Source organism: Brassica napus, chromosome C2, assembly GCF_020379485.1.
Source record: "Brassica napus cultivar Da-Ae chromosome C2, Da-Ae, whole genome shotgun sequence".
NCBI lineage: Eukaryota > Viridiplantae > Streptophyta > Magnoliopsida > Brassicales > Brassicaceae > Brassica > Brassica napus.
In genome coordinates, this window is record NC_063445.1 from 21,764,355 (window position 1) to 21,784,154 (window position 19,800).

Below are 19,800 nucleotides of genomic sequence, written 5' to 3' on the forward strand. Positions count from 1 at the left end.
ACAAATTTATATTAAATTTTTTATATATTGAAATTGGTTACATAGTTATGACAGGTATATCAAACTTAACTAATTTTTTTAAAAACAATTAAACCTACACCTAAAATTCTAAACCCAAAGTTCTATCTCCAACGTCACCGTCTTCTAGTCACATACCGGAGCTTGGACCTTCTCCACTCTAAACACCTAATGTCCTCGCCACTAATGACTCACCCCTTTTGCCACCTTCTCCTCCATCAAGCTTCTCTGCCTTGTCTACCTTCATGTAACACAATACACAAACTACAGAATATATATTATATAGAACGCAAAGAGTATATTATATAGAACGCAAAGAGTCAGAGGCAGATGTGCATGGTAAATCAGACGACTTGTCTCAGGCATTAAACATCATCTCCAACAATGGAAGACAAAAAAGACAGCATATTACCTTGTGTAGTTGCATGGTTCTATCTCTCCCAACCGTAAGTGCACGCCTTGACACTTCGATCAAATGAACCAGAGTAGAGCTCTGCAGTTCTGTGTCTGAAACATAGGGAAAAAACAGTGTTCTTGTGACCTGTAAATGCCTGTAGACACATAATCATAAAAGCTGAGACAAATTGGACCTTATGAACATGGCGATCAACTCCTCTAGTCGTCAAGTAATGACCATCAGAGTTAACAGCTAAAGCATCGACAATTACAACAAACAGCAATCATGAATACAAAATGAAACCTTAAGAGCGTTCGAGAATTTGGAAGTACCACTCTGAGCAATGGTTCCAAGACAGACAGTCTATAAGTTCTTCCTTTGTCACCACCATCTCCAAGCAAAGCAGGCTCTGTCACACTCAAGAACCTCAGCTTATCAAAGCATCACTTGCATTACTGTAAACATATACAAAATACACATTCAATCAATTCTTGTGACTATATAAGCTATGAACTATCAAATCCAACAATCTGCTCACCTGCCAGTGATAAAGTCTCAAACTTTCACATTCAAATCAAGTTCCCATGACTAAAAATCAAAACTTTAGTAGAAACGAACCTCAGCTTGGCACTCGAACTTCTCACCGGACCCTTCACCGCGAACCAATTACATATCTTCTCGAGGTCCCAACTACATGAAGCGCCGGTTCTCAGACCACCACCACTGCGAGGAAGAAACACACAAGTAGATATATTGATTTCAATAAACATACACAAGAAATAAGGTCCAATTTGTCAGACCACCACCATTCTCCTCTGATTGTTACAAAAGAGAAATAAAAAACAGAGAAGAATTGAGATGAAAGGAGAAAGAATTGAATCTGATGAAATGAGGAGAGAGGAGAGAAGGGGACAAACAATGGAAAGAGATGGAGAGAGAGTGGAGGAAGCTAAAGCTAGACTTATTACCGAACTCCAGCTTCTGTAAGAGACGAGGAGAGGATGTGGAGAAGGAAAGAGAAGGCAGTGACTGATTGACACGTGGTCTGAACCGCTTCATACGAGTTCACTACTAAGGATCGGTTCAATGAATTAAAGTCATTTTTCAATTTTTTAAATCAATTCGGGCCTAGGAACTTGAGCCCATGAACCCCATTACATCCTCTATTGTGCCTGCTCTTATGGGTCCAATGGCAGAAGCACCATCACCTCCAAAATAAAAGCTTTTGGTCTCTTTGAGATTAAAACCACTAACTCTGCTTCTTGGAACTCTATTCTATCTCTCAGACCGCTAGCACAGAGCTTCATCTTCTGTAATGTCAACAATGGAGAAAACAGCTGGTTCTGGTACGATAGATGGACACCTTTTGATCAACTCATCAATTTTCTTGGACCGAATGGACCGAGGGACCTGAGAATACCGACCTCAGCTCATGTCAAAGATGCATGCTCAGCTTCTGGTTGGCTTTTATCCCAACCCCGTTCAGATAACGCCTTAAAGTTGCACATTCATCTGACTACCATCACCAACCCGAGACATCTCAACGAGCAGGATTCATATCATTGGTGCGTTGATGGTAGAGACATCATGGGATTCTCTTCTTCAAAGACTTGGGAGGCATTAAGGCCGCGAGCTACTCCAAAGGACTGGTTTAAGGAAATCTGGTTCTCCGGCGCTATCCCGCGACAAGCTTTCATGATGTGGCTTGCAAACTACAACAGGTTACCGACAAAGGTGAGGATGTCTTCCTGGGGTCTCAATGTACAAACAGCTTGTTGCTTCTGCAACAACAATGAGGAGTCTCGAGACCACCTCTTCCTCTCCTGTCCATATACGATTTCACTTTGGAGGCTGATCTTCGCGCGTCTTGACCGAAACCGAGCTCCCTTTATCTCATGGACTGAGCTCCTGTCGTGGGTCAGAGTTTCAACTTCTGCAGCGCCTAACATCCTCAAGAAACTGGTCACTCAATCACTCATCTACAACACTTGGAGACAGCGCAACTCAGCCAACCACCACAACGGATTCGCCCCTCCGCAGACGACGTTCAGCACCATCGACAGGGACATCCGCAATGTTATCAGTGCGAGAAGACATAGGAAAAAGTTCAGTTCTCTTATCCAGCTTTGGATCCAATGAGTCTACTCATTCGATTCAACTGTGTTAACCTTGTTTTTTATCTTCTTTTTGCCAAGGTTTTCACTAACTAGGATTATGAAAAATAAACCTATAACTTTCATTTTAATGATATTTACAGTTTAGCAAAAAAAACATCACACCGTGTTGAAAAATTATTGTCATATCGTTAGTGTTTAGTGTTTACGGTTTGAGAGTTTTGGAAGAAAAAAAATCAATTTAGTTGGTTTTATACATTGACGTCTACAAAAATATTTTAAAACTACCCTACAAGAATATTGTTAAAAGCTATTGTGCCTACAAGAATGTTGTTAGAAACTATTGGGCCTTTCAATCTGATACATCACAAGCTACACCCACTATCAATAGCAATACTTTTCTTTTTCAATTCCATTGGATTCATGCCACCAATAGTGACACCACTTTAAAAATGTTTTTCTTGGTTTGGAACTATAATCAAATAACCAAACAAGAGATTGGGTGAAAAAGTTTTCCACAGAAAAAAAAAAAACAAAGTCAGTGAAACCATTACTTTTTACAGGTTTTGGGCACTCGATAGATGATAGATCAAAGAAACTAGTGTGCTCCTCTCTGAAGTCAGAGTTAATAAAAGTAAACTTGATGTGATACGGTAATTACCGACTCGTCGTAATGAGCTTTCTACGAACGTAGCAGATTTTAGTTGACTTGAGAATAAAAATTGAGTGCTTTTGAAGAAAACTATGTGTTGCTTTATTTTCCGTTTATAATAAATGTCGTGTGTGTGCAACATGAATTTTCTACTATTATTTCCAAATTATACCCTTTTTCTTATTAATAAACTTAACAAATTACATTTGGACTATATGGATTACAGGATTAGGCACTACGCCAATAGCTACGAACTGTTTTTTTTTTGTCAATTGATGTATTTCCCAAGAAAATGACTTTTTCCCTTCTTCCTTGTTTAGTCAAATTCCAATTCTGTTTGTTCCTCTATTCTTCTCCCCGTTTATAGCACTTTATACAATTCCGCTTGTTAGTGGTTAAAAAAAAAAAAACAATTCCGCTTGTTCTGTTTTTCCATTTTTTAATAAAATTTTTTAAAGCAATAACACATAAATGAATTACTATAGAGTTGTTATCATTTTCAAATATTTTCTTCGAATAGTCTTTATTTTTTGAAACTGTTTTTTCATCAAACATTCTTACACGCACACTTACAAAAGCATGTACTATGGCAAAAGAAAAGCATGTACCGTGTTAAATTCGGTGTGAACATTATAATTATCCCACTCTTTGCATTCACGTCTGTAAAAATGCGTGACGCGATCCAGTGCCATACCATTTGTTTCGGCATACATAATTCATATCAAATTGAACTATTTTTTTCCTTTGTCAACTTTCATTTTGCTTTATAGGAAACGACGAAGATGGGAATTATATCAGATCAATTTGGAATATTAAACAGGAGTATAGACCATGTATGATGTAACATATCTATCCATATTAACTAGGATTAAATTAGACTAGACTTCAACAAACTGGCGTGATTCCACGTTGAGTTTGTCGATTTGTCATATCTAATTATTTATAGAAATTTATTTTTTATATTAAATAAGAAGCTTGAAATTTATGACCGTTCGAATTATTATTATTTTCTAATAGAAATATTTTTTTCTTTATTATTGTCTTTTTGTGTATTTTATATTTGATTAATGTATAGATCTCATAATTAGTGCACATGAAGAAAAAGAGAAGAATCTCCATTTAGAGAAAATAAAGGTTGTTGCCAAAAAATAAATAAATAAAGGAAAAAGTGAAGTGCACGGTTAGAGATACATGAATCATTATTAAATGAATTTAAACACAAGCGCACAAACCGTGGGTAATGACATTAAATAATGAATATTGGGAATAATCCACGAGTTCATGATTATTATTAGGTAGAAAATATATGGAAAAAATTTGCAAGCTACACCATGTATAAACTAATACGGTGGAAATCATCAATGTAAGAAAATAGGTTAATAATTATACGATATTTATGTTAATACATGTCATATATACGAAGTAAATAGTTATATGGTGGGAACATCACACAATCGGATTTAATTAATTTTAAAATTAGTTAATGGAGTCAATTTGTAATATATTAAACTTACACCCAATTAACAAAATGCGACACGTCCCAAACCCATAAACTCGACCCGTGTTCAAGTTATGTCACTTATCTTTGCCAAATCGTAAATTTTAGGGTTAAAAAATCCGATTTGTAAGAGAGAAATAGAAAGAGAGAGAGAAAGATGTAATTTGGTGCATGATCCAACCATAAGCGAAGGAGCAAAGCAAGAGAAGGCAATGTGCTTTGTTATTGTGGGTTACCGCGAAGATGTCTCAAACATGGACATACAAAAATCCAAGTCAAAAGTTCTATGGATGTGAACAATACAAGGTGCAACAATTGTGCTTTTTGATATGTTGAATTAGAGTGTTCCTTACTAAGTTCTCAATTTTGCGTTTGTATTAGCATGGAAGTGAATGCAAATTTTCTTCAGTGGTTTGATGAGGAAGAAGCTTTTGGATGGCAAAAGAAAGCTTTGACTGAAGCTAGAAACGAAATTCGCGAGAATTTTGAACACAGGTCGGGTCGGATTTTGTTAATTGGATTAAGTTTAATATATTATGAATTGACATCATTAACTAATTTTAAAATCAATTAAACCCGATTGTGATGTTCATACCATATAATCATTTACTTCGTATACGTGGCATGTATTAACATAAACGTCGTGTAGTTATTAACTTATTCTCGTACATTGGATGGTTCCACCGTATTAGTATATACATTGTGTAGCTGACAAATTTTTTGCCAAAATATATATAGCTAGAAAGTCTTTTATTCGTAAAAACTGAGCACAAAAGTTTTTTTTTTTTTTTTGAAAAAATACTGAGCACAAAAGTTATTAGTATCTTTTATATCTAGAGATGATTCTTGAGACTTCACAACAACAATCGTGTAATGGTCGTGGCCTTATAGATTGGTTATGAAATGTGTCCACTCAGGCCCTCATGAGTTCGATCAAATATATTTTAAATTAAACATAAGAACTCAAAGTTATTTATTTTTGGATGCTCTATGTGTCTGTGATAGTGGTGATATAAAAAAGATAACAATATATATCCGACCGATCTCTCCCGTGCACAACGGCACTAGTGGAATGTAACACCGAATGAGATCACGCCACAATGGCAGTAGTTGCCAATAGATTACATCAACAATGAAAAAAGGAATAGTTCTCATTTGGAAATGTCACAATGGCAGCCCATACAAACTGGCATTATTCAAGTATGTGTGTATAAGACATGTATTGAAAACTTTCATTCTTTCAAATAGTATTTGATTTTTACATTAATTACAATCTTCATTGAAGATTTATTTTTAATATCTAAACAGTTAAATAGGATTTTTGATCAGCAGTGAAATGTAAACATAATCTTGCCCTTTCATAATTTATAAAACTAATTAATTCTTATAGACAAAAAAGTAATTAAACATAGAGAAATTAGAACATACACTAGAGAACTTATGCGTTATTAGCTATATACCAAAGTCTACTATTTTGACACTGTTAGCTTTTTTATTGGACTATGATGCACCTATATGAACGTAAAGAACTCTACATTTTAGATAGGTGATATCTTGCTAAAGATTTGATGAGATATTATTCTCTGCATTCATATTTTTTTTGAACAAATCCTCGTATCTTTTAGTGATTCTACATCTACTTAATTTTTTTTTGTCACTTAAAATTTTTGAATCTCAAAATCTTTCTTTCCTGTATTCTCTCACCTACTCCAACTTGTAATTGCTCAAATCACCTTTTATCTTTTTCTCTTCGTTTTGACAATCGTTCCAAAAAATTTCATGTCATGCCCATGTTCTTTTGGTTTCATATTTTTTTTGTGTGGATGAGTGGTTGTTATGAAGAAAAAAATGTCGTACTCCGGCAGTGAATAAATAAAATCCAAGCTCTGGCACTGTCTCAGGGTTGAAGCTATGGAAACTGAAATAGAGAAACTCGTTGTGACGATGATAAAGGAAGATCAAGAAGAGGATAAAGAGATTAGTGGTAATAAGTGAATGGATTCAATGTTCATTGGTTAGAAGAGCTTGAAAACGGACTTGAAGGATTGTTCAAGGTATTCAAGCTAGGGTTTCTCAGTCTCTACATCTCCGGTCAAGATGCCTCCCTTTGGATGAACTTCTCCGCCACTGCATCTCTGCTAAAGCTCTCTGCCGCTGTATCTCGGTGAAACTCTCCATCAATGTGTCTCTGTCTGATATATATATATATATATATATATAGTGTGATATACATAATTAAAACAAGTTTTATCTCATATAACTGATTTGTTAACCATGTAAATATTATATTAACTGTCTAACAATCTGATATTACCAACAAATCAGTTTTTTATTCCAAGTTACTCATTTTCTAACCGTGTATATATTATATTAGTTGTCAAACAATTTGACATTTCCTGCGAATACATATACATAAACATTTTATTGCATATAACATTCTATAAAAATTCTTAATAAAATTAGTAGCACCCAAATCCTTTATTAGATGGCTAACTATTATAATAGCCAGAAATGCAACTTCTTTCGTGGGTTACCGTAACCCTTACACTATAAGAATGAAACCTCCACTCTAACAACTATTAGGTTACTCCGACAGTGGATTTGTGGAGTTCGAGCATTGGTAATCAAGCTTTTTGGGAATTTGTCGGATTAAAGCGACATAATGAGTTCTCAAAATTTTTATGAAATAATTCTTAAAAACTCATCGATGGTTTCTGATAAACCAAAACCCGATTATCCGAATCTTGTTGGAAAGGTATCGGAATTTTTTTTTAAGAAATTGAACATCTAATAATTGACTTATATTTCTTCTCCATCTATCATGCCTTAGGCTTAATGAAATTTTCAAGGGTTTATGATTAATTGGTCAGGGTCTAAGGTGTTTCTGTTAGGTTTAAAAATCAGGGTTTAGGATTTAGTTAGGGTTTAGAGTTTATGATTTGGTTATGGTTTAGAGTTTATGATTTGGTTAGGGTTAGGTTTACAACTTTGGGTTTTGATTTATGATTTAATGTTTATGATTTTGGCTTTCAATTATGGTTAAAATGCTTTGTGATAATAAATAAAAAGTTTACCTCGTTTTAGGAAATGTTCGTTATTTCTAATTCATGATTCATGTTCATTATATCGTCAACAACCTTCGTCTGCGCATGTGTTTTCAATCCTCTTGATTTGTTGTATTGTCACATGAAATATATATATACAGTCAAAATTATACATATTAAGTTAATTTGTTACATACACGGTTACAAGAAATTTTAACCATGCAAAACAATATGTAACCAAACGAAAATATCACATAACCATCTTCACAAACCCAATAAAACAACGGTAACCGATGTCCAAACACCATCAACAGTTATAAAAAAGTTTAACCTTCTAAAAATAAACTAGACCGAGTTAAGTGTTATAATAACCGTCTTCCGCAATCCGAAAACATAGGTGATGTACATGAGTGGATTGGCATTAGTAGACGATCGTAGTTTGCATAGTTCTAGAATCCAATCCCTATAGAGATCATAAGAAATAGAAATGCAATGAGCATAACTTACAATATGTAAAAAGAACGCATAACATTATTTTTCCTTCTAAGTTTATATTTACACGGATATCTTTTTTATTAATTGTCCATTAGTATTACTTAGATAATATGTACCAATGCACCGCCATAGACGTACCAATCCATCTTTCTCCTGGGATCAAAAACAAATTAATACAAATATAAATAATGAAAATAATGAATATCTCATAGTGTATAACCATATTTCTCAAATTTTGAACAAACTAAAAGGCTGTGTACATCTCCTTCCAACTACCAAGCGAAAAAGTATATTACATAGGGCAGAACTAAGAGAACTCATTCTCTATAAATGCAACCAGAAACTAGGGGTGGGCAAAAAAACCGAACCGAACCGAGTCAAACCGAACCAACCGAACCGAAACCGATTCACCCCGAACCAAAATCTATTTCAAACCATCTGGTTGAAGATTTTTCCAACCCGATTAGTTCGGTTTAAACCGAACCGAACCGAGAAACCGATGTGTTTTGTAGTTATTTAAATTAAAAATATTAGTAATACGAATATGCTAAAATTCTAATATTATATCACGTATTTTCTATTTTTCATTCATTAACATATATTCTTCTAACCTAATATGTAATCATCAAAATATTTGATTTAAAAAAAATAGAAAAGTTTGTATATTTATATTTTTGTATATGTAAACGTGGATATTAAATCTAAATCTAAAACTTAAAGCAAATTTTATTAAAAACAAAAGTTCTTCTCCACAACGTCACATGGAAGATGATTCATTACATGTTTTTTGATAATGATATAAGAGACATTACTAATGATGTTGGTTTTTTTTATTTTAGCTAACTTTCATTTGTTTTAATTCTTATATACGTTTTGTGACTTTAAAAAAAATATGTTTCAGTTTTATATTGAATTTAGTTCACATAATTTATGTTTTCATAATTTATGTTTTAGAACATAATTTCTATTATAAAATTAAACTAAGAAGAACCTAATTAAATTGATCCAAAAAAACAAACCGAACCGAATACAAACCGAACCGAATATACACCGAATTGAACACAAACCGAACCGAACCAAACCAAACTAACCATGGTTTATTTCAATTGGAAAAATACTAGAACCGAACTAACCGAACCGAACCCGAACCGAACCGAAAAAATAACTGAAGTGCCCACCCCTACCAGAAACACCGTTAATTATCCTTTGCAATGTATATAACGCAACCCCAATCACCAATAAATATTTCCAAAACTATTTTCCAACTAATAGATGTTGTAGCTGGTCTCAAAGTTGTTATCAGGCTACTATTATATTTACACATCTAACTAAATATTTCAAACTAAAAAAAGATTACCTTCTTGGTTTTGTAGCTTCTTGTTGATTGTCCCCCACCCCATCGTTTTTCCGTTTCAAGGTTTCGATTGATAGCTCTAGCTCGGTGATTTGATATTTTTAGGGTTTCAATATCTTGATTATGTTTGTTGGGACATGATTATGACAGTAAAACATATCTTTTTTGGTTTGTGTAATCATTAGAAGGATGAAGAAATTTTGGATAAAGAAGATGAAATAAAAGAAGAAGAAAACGATGATAGAGAGAGATACGAGGATAATTTTTTAAAAAAAAAGATTTGTTTCGTTTGTTGATGTATGTTTAAAATAAATAAAAAATGTATAAAAGATTATCAAATCTAATAAAATCTTAAACAAATCATGTAAGATCTATTGTGTCAGATGTGTTCTACTTCTATCTAATTACAAAGGCCATTATCGTCTTTAAACATCAACAATCCATGACACATTAACTTATGTTTTACTGTTATTGGCATTTTACTAATTTCCCCAATCTTTCATTTTTTTAACCAAATTAGCTCTTAAACATATTTTGTAACATATGCATCACCTTATACTGTATGCAATTGGTTTATACAATGACGATGCATGGTTTATACAAAATTAAATAAACAATAAGATAGAGAGATTGTTGATTGGAGGCAGAGTTGGAGAGGTAAGCCTAAAGTGGGTCCCTTTGCACCCTGAATTTGACGCAGACATTATCATATAACACGAAAGATCCATCAATTCTAGAGGTCCATTTTGGAAGTACGGTCAAACCGAAAGTGTAAACTAATTATAATTAATACTTTTGTTTTGCAACTATATACCATTTAAAATGAAAAGGGTACCAGAATTATATCTGAGTCACATATATTGTTTTAAATCAAAATTTAAAAGCTTTCCTAAATTTTTTTTTTAAAAAAGAAACAACCTAATTTGTCAAGTAGACCAAACAAAATGGATATGTCTAGTTTTAGGTCTGGTCTAGAAGTGATTATGGGTTCAGTATGATGTTTTATAGTGAATTAAAGAGTTTTTCATAGCACACAAATTAAGGAGTTCTAAGAGATGTTTTGGAGGGAGGGGTGGTGGTGTTAGAACTAGATATCCAAAAAAACATGTATAGTTCAGAGTTTTATTTAAACAAAAGGATATAAAAAGATCCGACAACCAAAATAAGATGGTGGCTTCTCACCCACCTTTTCAAAATATGTTTAAAGAAAACAACTTATCTTTTAAAAGAAAAATCATATCAAATTTACATATTTACAATTTGAAGAATATCATTTGTTAAAAACTGGGTATTTATATTTTTATAATTTTAATATATTTTGGGTTAAATTCCTTTGTTGTTTTTGCATATATTACCAATTAAATATATTTATATATATAAAAATACAAATATATTATAGATTATATCAGTTTTATTTTTATTTTTTTAAATAATGTAAAATATGTGAAAAGAATCCCATAGTTTTTTTCTCCTCGAATGCAACATCTGAATTTCTTTTTGCTTATGTTTAGTAAATTTTCAGCTATCCATCTTTCTCAGATGTTTGAATATAATTATGTTCACTAATAAACTATTAGTTATTTGCACTATTAGTCATTCGCATGAACACACATGAAGAAAATAAAATTATTTTCAATAAACACTTCTTAATCATGATAAAATAATCTAAAATATCTATGAAAAATGGTGTTCTAATATGAAATTTTCAGGTAATTTGTTGGTAAATTGTTATTAAATAATTCCGATAGATTTACATATATAAATTTGTAGACAAGTAATTATACCAATTTTTAATCTACAGTTTTGAGAATTAGTTCAAAATCACATATTTCATCATTTGTCACAAAATAATTTTCAGTTACATTTTTTAAAAATACTTTACATATCTCTTAAAAGATTTGTTATCTAAGAGAAGACAAATGAAATAAATATGAAAAATGGATGAAATTATATAAGGTTAACTAAATCAGTATAATCTCTTTAAATTAATACTCTATAAATTAATATACACTAAAAATTTCTATAAAATAATATAATTTTATAGTTTCAAATTAAGTTTTTAATTCAATTAGTATATCGATAAATTAATATCTCTATAAATTAATAAAAAAATTTATAGTTTTGGTGTAATTCCAACATTATTAATTTATAGAGGTTTCACTGTATATAAAGTTAATTAAATACGTAAAGAGGAGGCATAATAAAAAAAAGAAAAAAGAAAAAAAGAGAAGGCATAATAATAAAAGTGAATTAAACGGGTGAGTTATGGATCAATTCTGCAGCTTGACCCACCTAAAAGCTTTATACACACAAACGGATGGTTCTATTTTACTCCTATATATTGCCTTTTGTCAACGGCGTGTAATTTACACGTCACATGTCATCAGCGCGTGGCGGTGGGATATGAATCTCAAAAGAAGTAAGAAACTTACCTTCTTCATCATCCACTGGAATTTTATTTTAACTTATATATTTACCTTTTATTTATAAATAAAATAAAGACTTCAATCCAAACCTACATACGCATTAACCACACCTTCCCGTATTAACCCCTACCACCACTAACAGACAACTGTTTTAAGTTGTTAACTAATTAGTCAAGTTAATTAATAATTACACACACAAATAATCCAGATTCTTCTGCTAATTAGCCTATTAATGACTCGGAGCCTAGTCAAAGTTAGTACACAAAGTATTCTAATTTACATTTTTACATCAATCTTATAAAATTAGTACAATTATATATAATTACATCATCGTTATCTTCTCATTCTCCAATTATATGTGTTTCTTTTGCTGAAAAGCGTATCCGTAATCATTATTCGATTCATAATCTTTGTTATCCTTTCCACATGTATATTATTTTGCTATCGATACAGATACAACAATTAAGTAGAATTTTGACTAATTGTTCAGACAAGATACACACGTTTATTAAAGATTTAAAAGTTTAGGAATACTATGAATCTTTTGTATTTAATATGAGCATTAAATAGGTAATTTGTGTGTTGGAAAAAGTGTGTATTAAATCAAAAACAAGGAAGAGAATAATTAAAACAAAAGAAACAAAAAAAACGAAACGTGAATATTTGAGAAAAGAAATTTAATTTAATTGAAAGCTCACCAAAAAGGTTTATTATAAATATTAAAAGTTGACGAAAAAAGAAAAAGAAAGAAAACGCCGTTGGTGACCAATTGAAAACGGAACCTTGAAGACAGAGGAGTCTCTGCCTTGTCCAAATAAAAGAAAAAACCAGTTTAAGGTCTCTGTCATGTTTTTTATTTTATAATTTAATTTAAATAAAATCAATCTGTACAAATCAGATCACAGTTGTTTTAATTAAAAAATGGTATAAACCCTAGTTGGAATTACAAAATAGGATAAGTAAATTAAAAAAAATATAAAGAAGAGAGAGAAAGAGGAGAGAGAAAAAGGTGAGAATAGTTAATGGCGGAGCAGTATAAGGAATCGCGTCTCTCTACAAATCTTCCGTAGCTCTGTATCATCATTCTTCTCTAATAGCAAAAAAAAAAAAAAAAAAAGCAGAAAGAGAAAGAACTAGTGTTTTGATGTTGTTGTTAGTGGAGAAGAAGAACAAAAATCAATCTCTCTCTCAAGGGTTCTCGAGATGCGAGCTCAGTTCTGTAGAAAAGGAACCTTCTCTGTACTTCTCCTCTTCCTCCTTTTGATTCTCATCTTGCCCAATCTTTAATCTTCTTCCTCCTTCAGTTTCACTCTTTCTTGTTTTTTTCTTTTGTGATCAAAGAGAAAGTCAAGAATCTTCTTGTTGTTGGTATCAGATCTGTTTCTTGGTCCATAATTACTTAATAGAGGGTTCTTGATCTAGGGTTTGTTCTTGCTTGCCAAAAAAAAACAAATAAAGAATCTGTTTCTCATTCAATTCTACCCACCATTTTTTGTTGTGGGAGATTTTTCTTTTTTTTTTTTGAACTTTCTTACAGAAAAAATTTCAAAGAGTTTTAATTCCTTTTTATTTTCTTCATTAAAAAATCTGAGGAGAGAATATCAGAGAGAGGAGGGTTTTTTTCTTCTCGTAAGTAAGAATATTTTGATTTGTTTATGGGAATACCTGATGGTTCACTCCTAGATCTGATTGTTAAGGTTAGGTCTTGGATAACTTCTGATCCAAGCGATTCTTCTTTGTGCTACTCTTCTTCTCAACACTTTGAAACCATGCCTATTGTCTCCAAAATGTGCAATGACTGTGGAGGAGCCAACCTCCACCACGGCGGTTACTATTGCCTCAGCTGTGACCGTTTATGGTGCAAGAGCTGCTACTCTGAATCCGATAGACAAGAAGATTACAAGAAGCTTTGCAGAGAATGTGATGGTGAGGTTCTTGAGTTAAGAGAAAAAGGATATGATAAGGTTCACCCTCGTGATAGCCCTGATCCTCCATCTTTCCTAGATTGCAGGAACATTGCTTCTATTCGTTGCTATCCTAGCAGGTAAAAGTGATTGTTGACCTTTTATTGCAACACATCTTTGGAGTTTGTTGTGTCTTATTATGTTGTGTGTGTTTTGCAGGGGAGAGGAAGAAGAAGGAAGTAGAAGCTGTGGTAATAAGCAGTTTCTAAGCCCTTCTAGTGAATACTATCAGGACAGTTCAGATATAGATTCGGGTAGTGTTAGTGCTAGACATGAGCATTTTAGTTGTAAATCTTCTGCTGGTTCCAGTCCTCATGACAGTCCATTAAGGAACAATTTTAGTCCTCTTGGGCGCTTTGTACAGCACGCCAAAGACCTTAGCCCTAGAGCCAAGCCAGTTCAGGGGGGCATGGAACCAGAAGAGGAGGTAGATACGTTGCAACAACCGTTGGATTTTGAGAACAACGGCCGCATCTGGTACCCTCCACCTCCTGAAGATGAGAATGATGATGCTGAGAGTAGTAACTACTTTGCGTATGATGATGATGATGAGGATGATGTTGGGGACTCTGCTGCCGAGTTTTCATTGAGTAGTAGCTTCTCTAGAGAGAAGCTTGGAGAGAACAGTAATGAACCTTTTAGAACGGTGGTGCATGACCATTTCAGAGCTCTTGTTGCAGAGCTATTACGTGGGGAGGAGCTTACTCCTTGTGATGATGATGATGGCAGTGCTGGTAACTGGCTTGATATTGTCACTGCTTTGGCATGGCAGGCTGCTAATTTTGTAAAGCCTGATACTCGTGAAGGAGGTAGTATGGATCCAGGGAACTATGTCAAGATCAAATGTGTAGCATCAGGGAATCAAAATGAAAGGTATAGGTTTTCTCTTAGAAACTCTTTTCATTTACTGATGTTCTTCTTCTTACTGAACACACCTTTGTTTTCTGCAGTATCCTTGTCCGGGGAATAGTGTGTAGCAAGAACATAACACACAAGAGAATGACTTCTCAGTACAAACATCCAAGGGTGCTTCTTTTAGCTGGCTCTCTTGAGTATCAGAGAGTTGCTGGCCAGTTAGCTTCCTTCAACACTCTTCTCCAACAGGTTAGTCTTTGGCTACTCTTCCGGCCTTGAGATTTTGGGGGCTGTAGCCGATTTAGTAAAGATTTCAATAATTTTCTTCTAAATATTTGGGGGCATTGGCGAATGCATTGGGCTTTTTCCAGGACCGGCCCTGCTCTTCCTTATAATCTTTGATTCATGACACTGAACTCATCTTAATAATTTTTTGTGTGTGGGGGGGACAGGAGAATGATCATCTCAAGGCGATTATAGCAAGAATAGATTCACTTCATCCTAATGTTCTGCTAGTAGAGAAGAGTGTATCTTCATATGCTCAGCAGTATCTTCTAGAGAAGGATATTTCATTGGTGCTCAATGTGAAGAGGTCATTGCTAGACCAAATAGCTCGTTGCACCGGTGCTGTTGTATGCCCTTCTGTAGATAGTATCTCCACTGCTAGGTTGGGACACTGTGAGCTCTTCCGGACAGAGAAAGTGTTGGAACAACATGAAGCTGGGACTCAGTCCAACAGGAAGCCTTCAAGGACACTGATGTACTTTGAAGGGTGTCCTAAGCGCCTAGGTTGCACGGTTGTGCTTAAGGGAAGTTGCCGTGAAGAGCTGAAGAAGGTTAAGCATGTTATTCAGTACGCTGTTTTTGCAGCTTATCACTTGTCATTGGAGACTTCATTCCTTGCGGATGAAGGTGCTTCTCTGCCTAAGATTAGGCTTAAGCAACCAGGGATGGTGAGGTCAGCTTCTGAAAGGAGAATTGTTGATGATGGCATTTCTCTAGTGACTCATTCTCCTACAGAGAAAGACCTCCATGCTTTAACTGATACAGCTGAAAACACAGAACTGATGCCAGAGCATGAGGTGTCTGAATCTTTATGTGAAGATTTTGATCCAAGTCTGATACTCCCATCATCTTATGAAGTTGCCATGAATGAGTATGGTGGAGAAGTCCCTGAAACATCTACTCAAGATGTTAGAGGTGAAGAGGAGATCCTGCCACAACATGAGACATTAGATGAAGATGATGTTTCTAGTGAATATTTCTCTGCTGCAGACTCTCATCAGAGCATCTTGGTCTCGTTTTCAAGCCGCTGTGTTTTGAAAGAATCAGTATGTGAACGGTCAAGACTCTTGAGGATCAAGTTCTATGGATCCTTTGATAAACCTCTCGGAAAATACCTGAAAGATGATCTCTTCGACCAGACATCAAGTTGTAGAACGTGTAAGGAGGTGGTTGATGCTCATGTCCTCTGCTACTCTCACCAGAATGGGAACCTTACCATCAACGTTAGACGTCACTCATCCATGAAGCTTCCCGGTGAACAAGATGGGAAGATATGGATGTGGCATCGCTGCTTAAGATGTGCGCATGTAGATGGTGTCCCACCTGCTACTCGTAGAGTAGTTATGTCTGATGCTGCGTGGGGACTGTCTTTTGGGAAGTTTTTAGAGCTTAGCTTCTCTAATCATGCAACTGCGAACCGTGTTGCATCCTGTGGCCATTCCCTTCAGAGAGACTGCCTTAGATTCTATGGGTAAAAACTCTATAACATAATCTCATTCTCTATAGTTATTACAATACTAATTAAGTAATTATGTTTTTATTGTTGTGCAGATTTGGGAACATGGTAGCTTTCTTTAGATACTCTCCTATCAATATACTTACTGTCTTCCTTCCTCCATCAATGCTTGAGTTTAACAGCCATCCTCAGCCTGAGTGGATAAGGACAGAGGCAGCAGAGGTTGGTTTCAAGAAACATTTTCAGGACCATTTTGCTTCAGGTTTCGTAATATGCAAATGGTAAAGCTTATATACTTTATGTTTGGTGCATTCTACAGCTAATGGGTAAGATGAGGACTATGTATGCTGAGATATCTGGTATGCTCAACCGCATAGAAGAGAAGAGCAGTTTACTAGAACCTGAACAGCCTGAAGCCTCTGATCTGCAGAGCCGCATAATGGGGCTAAAAGATCAACTCGTGAAGGAGAAAGATGAATACAATGTGAGAAACACTCCTGCTTCTTTTGTTTCCTTTTCTTGATTCTTGTTGAGTTTGTATTTGATGGAATCTTCCTCACCCTGAACAGGATGCGTTTCAGCCTGTTTTTGTGGAAAATCTGCAAAGTCATGGAAGTTTGGACATTCTTGAGCTGAATAGACTGAGGAGGGCACTCATGATTGGTTCTCACGCTTGGGATCATCAGCTTTTCTTGTTGAACACTCAACTCAAGAAAGCTAGTGATGACAATGCTTCTAGGAGTCTGGAGATGCATGAGCCTCCAAAGACTGACCAGAGACCACAGGAAGGTTCAGATGGGAGGGAAGGAAACGCCCATTCTGATGCAGAAGCTAATGATGACAATAAATATCCGAACAAGCTCCTCTCCCCTGGCTCCTCCCTGTCTGAGAGGATAGATTCAGCATGGTTAGGCTCGTTTCATAGTGAGGCAGATGCTAAGTCTCCCCTCAAGAGACTCGCCAGGCCAATTAGAGTGCAGTCTTTTGATTCAGCTATACGGTTTCAAGAAAGGATCCAAAAAGGTTTGCCACCATCTTCTTTGTATCTCAACACACTCAGATCTTTCCACGCTTCAGGCGAGTACAGGAACATGGTGAGGGACCCTGTCTCTAACGTGATGAGGACTTACTCACAAATGTTACCACTGGAAGTACAGAAGCTGGATCTTATCGTTGGTTCAGCGCCTACATACATCTCCTCAGCTTCTCAAATGGCTGATGGAGCTAGGATGCTGATCCCTCAACGTGGCCTAAACGATATAGTGATTCCTGTGTACGATGATGATCCTGCAAGTGTTGTATCATATGCTCTCAACTCCAAGGAGTATAAAGAGTGGGTTGTTAAGAGAGGCATCCCTAGGAGTAACAGAGAGTCTGAACCTTCTTCTACATTCTCTACTTGGCGTTCTCTAGGGGCTATGGATGTTGATTACATTCACCATGCTGTGTATGGATCTTCTCAAGATGATAAGAAGTCTCCTCATCTGACTATCTCTTTCAGCGACCGCTCTGGTGCAGCTGAAGGTAAAGTGAAGTTCTCTGTGACGTGTTACTTCGCAACGCAGTTTGACACTCTGAGGAAGACTTGCTGTCCGAGCGAAGTGGATTTTGTGAGGTCCTTGAGCCGGTGTCAGAGATGGTCTGCGCAGGGAGGGAAGAGTAATGTTTACTTTGCCAAGTCATTAGACGAGAGGTTCATCATAAAACAAGTTGTCAAGACAGAGCTGGATTCTTTTGAGGATTTTGCACCTGAGTACTTCAAGTACATGAAGGAGTCTCTCAGCTCCGGGAGCCCTACTTGTCTTGCTAAGATCCTCGGTATCTACCAGGTTAGTTCTCAGTACTTTTGGGACAAAGCTTTTGGTTTTGAAGTGGAGTACTTTAGATTGAATGCTATCTATGGTGTGTGCAGGTCTCAATTAAACACTCTAAAGGTGGTAAAGAAACAAAAATGGATTTGATGGTGATGGAGAATCTCTTCTACAACAGAAAGATCTCTAGGATCTATGACCTCAAGGGATCTGCACGGTCACGGTACAATCCAAACACATCTGGAAAAGACAAAGTTTTGCTAGACATGAACCTGCTTGAGACACTTCGGACAGAACCTATATTCCTAGGGAGCAAGGCCAAGAGAAGCCTAGAAAGAGCTATATGGAATGACACAAACTTCTTAGCTGTAAGTGATTATTACACTACTTGCCAAACACAAAGTTCATTGTTCTTATAATGTTTTGATTAATTTATTTACTTTTTTTGTATAGTCTGTGGATGTAATGGACTATTCATTGCTGGTTGGGTTTGATGAAGAGCGTAAAGAGCTGGTTCTTGGGATTATTGACTTCATGAGACAGTACACATGGGACAAGCACCTTGAGACTTGGGTTAAAGCTTCAGGCATTTTGGGTGGACCCAAAAACGCCTCTCCAACAATAGTGTCACCAAAACAGTACAAGAAAAGGTTTAGAAAGGCCATGACCACTTACTTCCTCACTGTTCCTGAGCAGTGGACCTCTTGATTAAAGTGAAAGAGTGAATCATTTTTCATCATTCTTTTGTTATTCTACAATAACAAAGGGGAATTGGTTTAACAGACTGATACAACAAATACAGGTTGGGACCTGACTGATTGATTTGATCTTTTATTGTTTGTGTTTGGTGTGTGTGTGTTGGCTTCTCTGAGTATGGAGAATTGTATATTGTATTTATCGGCTAAACTTATGCCACACAACTTGAAAGAAAAGAAATACTAATGATTTGCCATTTTTGTTTTATTTTTTTCTCTGTAATTGGTCTCATATTTTCAGAGTTTTGATATTATTATTAGATGACAAACATCAATGGTAATGTTACAGAGATAAGGATGTGTAATACATGTGAGACGATAACAAGCTCAGCATCTCTCGTCTGAATTGTGTTTTATATATTCAAACTTGCTCCGATCATCTTCATTAAACTAACTTTGTGTGAACTAATTTTAATGTTAAATTAAGTTTGGTGGATAGAATATGTATCTCCTACCCTAGATTATACACATGGAAAATCTATATATCATTATGGTTGTACATTTTTGCTTAAAAAATTAACATTTTGCATTTAGGACATTCTGACTCATCTTTATATATACTAGAGCCTTTCCCAGGCTACGCCCGGGTTTATTTTCATTAACTTTAAAATAGTATGTTAGTATATTTAAAGATATAGTATATACTGGAAACTATGATAAATATAAATTACTAAAA

The 19,800-nt window shown here is 35.0% G+C and overlaps 2 protein-coding genes across 2 annotated transcripts; both read left to right on the top strand.

Annotated features, from left to right (window-relative positions):
* The first annotated feature begins 1,333 nt into the window (after nucleotides 1-1,333).
* LOC125582245 lies at nucleotides 1,334-2,554 on the top strand. The gene is made up of 2 exons (XM_048748839.1): nucleotides 1,334-1,398; nucleotides 1,612-2,554. Exons 1-2 carry the CDS (start codon nucleotides 1,334-1,336, stop codon nucleotides 2,552-2,554), a joined length of 1,008 nt encoding a protein of 335 aa, XP_048604796.1.
* Nucleotides 2,555-12,257: 9,703 nt separating this feature from the next.
* LOC106394972 (putative 1-phosphatidylinositol-3-phosphate 5-kinase FAB1C) lies at nucleotides 12,258-19,321 on the top strand. The gene is made up of 9 exons (XM_013835519.3): nucleotides 12,258-14,042; nucleotides 14,122-14,835; nucleotides 14,913-15,066; nucleotides 15,270-16,573; nucleotides 16,654-16,780; nucleotides 16,878-17,042; nucleotides 17,128-18,387; nucleotides 18,471-18,737; nucleotides 18,823-19,321. The coding sequence occupies exons 1-9, from the start codon at nucleotides 13,654-13,656 to the stop codon at nucleotides 19,075-19,077; spliced, it is 4,635 nt and encodes a 1,544-aa protein (XP_013690973.2). The 5' UTR covers nucleotides 12,258-13,653; the 3' UTR covers nucleotides 19,078-19,321.
* Nucleotides 19,322-19,800: the final 479 nt, after the last annotated feature.

What these genes read in the sequence shown, in the direction of transcription:
- LOC125582245 (XM_048748839.1), top strand. Translation starts at nt 1,334, where the DNA reads ATGGAAAGAGATGGAGAGAGAGTGGAGGAAGCTAAAGCTAGACTTATT. An exon ending in ATTACCGAACTCCAGCTTCT is followed by an intron (nt 1,399 to 1,611) that starts GTAAGAGACGAG and finishes GTCCAATGGCAG; the next exon opens with AAGCACCATCACCTCCAAAA.
- LOC106394972 (XM_013835519.3), top strand. Translation starts at nt 13,654, where the DNA reads ATGGGAATACCTGATGGTTCACTCCTAGATCTGATTGTTAAGGTTAGG. An exon ending in ATTCGTTGCTATCCTAGCAG is followed by an intron (nt 14,043 to 14,121) that starts GTAAAAGTGATT and finishes TGTGTTTTGCAG; the next exon opens with GGGAGAGGAAGAAGAAGGAA. An exon ending in AGGAGAAAGATGAATACAAT is followed by an intron (nt 17,043 to 17,127) that starts GTGAGAAACACT and finishes CACCCTGAACAG; the next exon opens with GATGCGTTTCAGCCTGTTTT.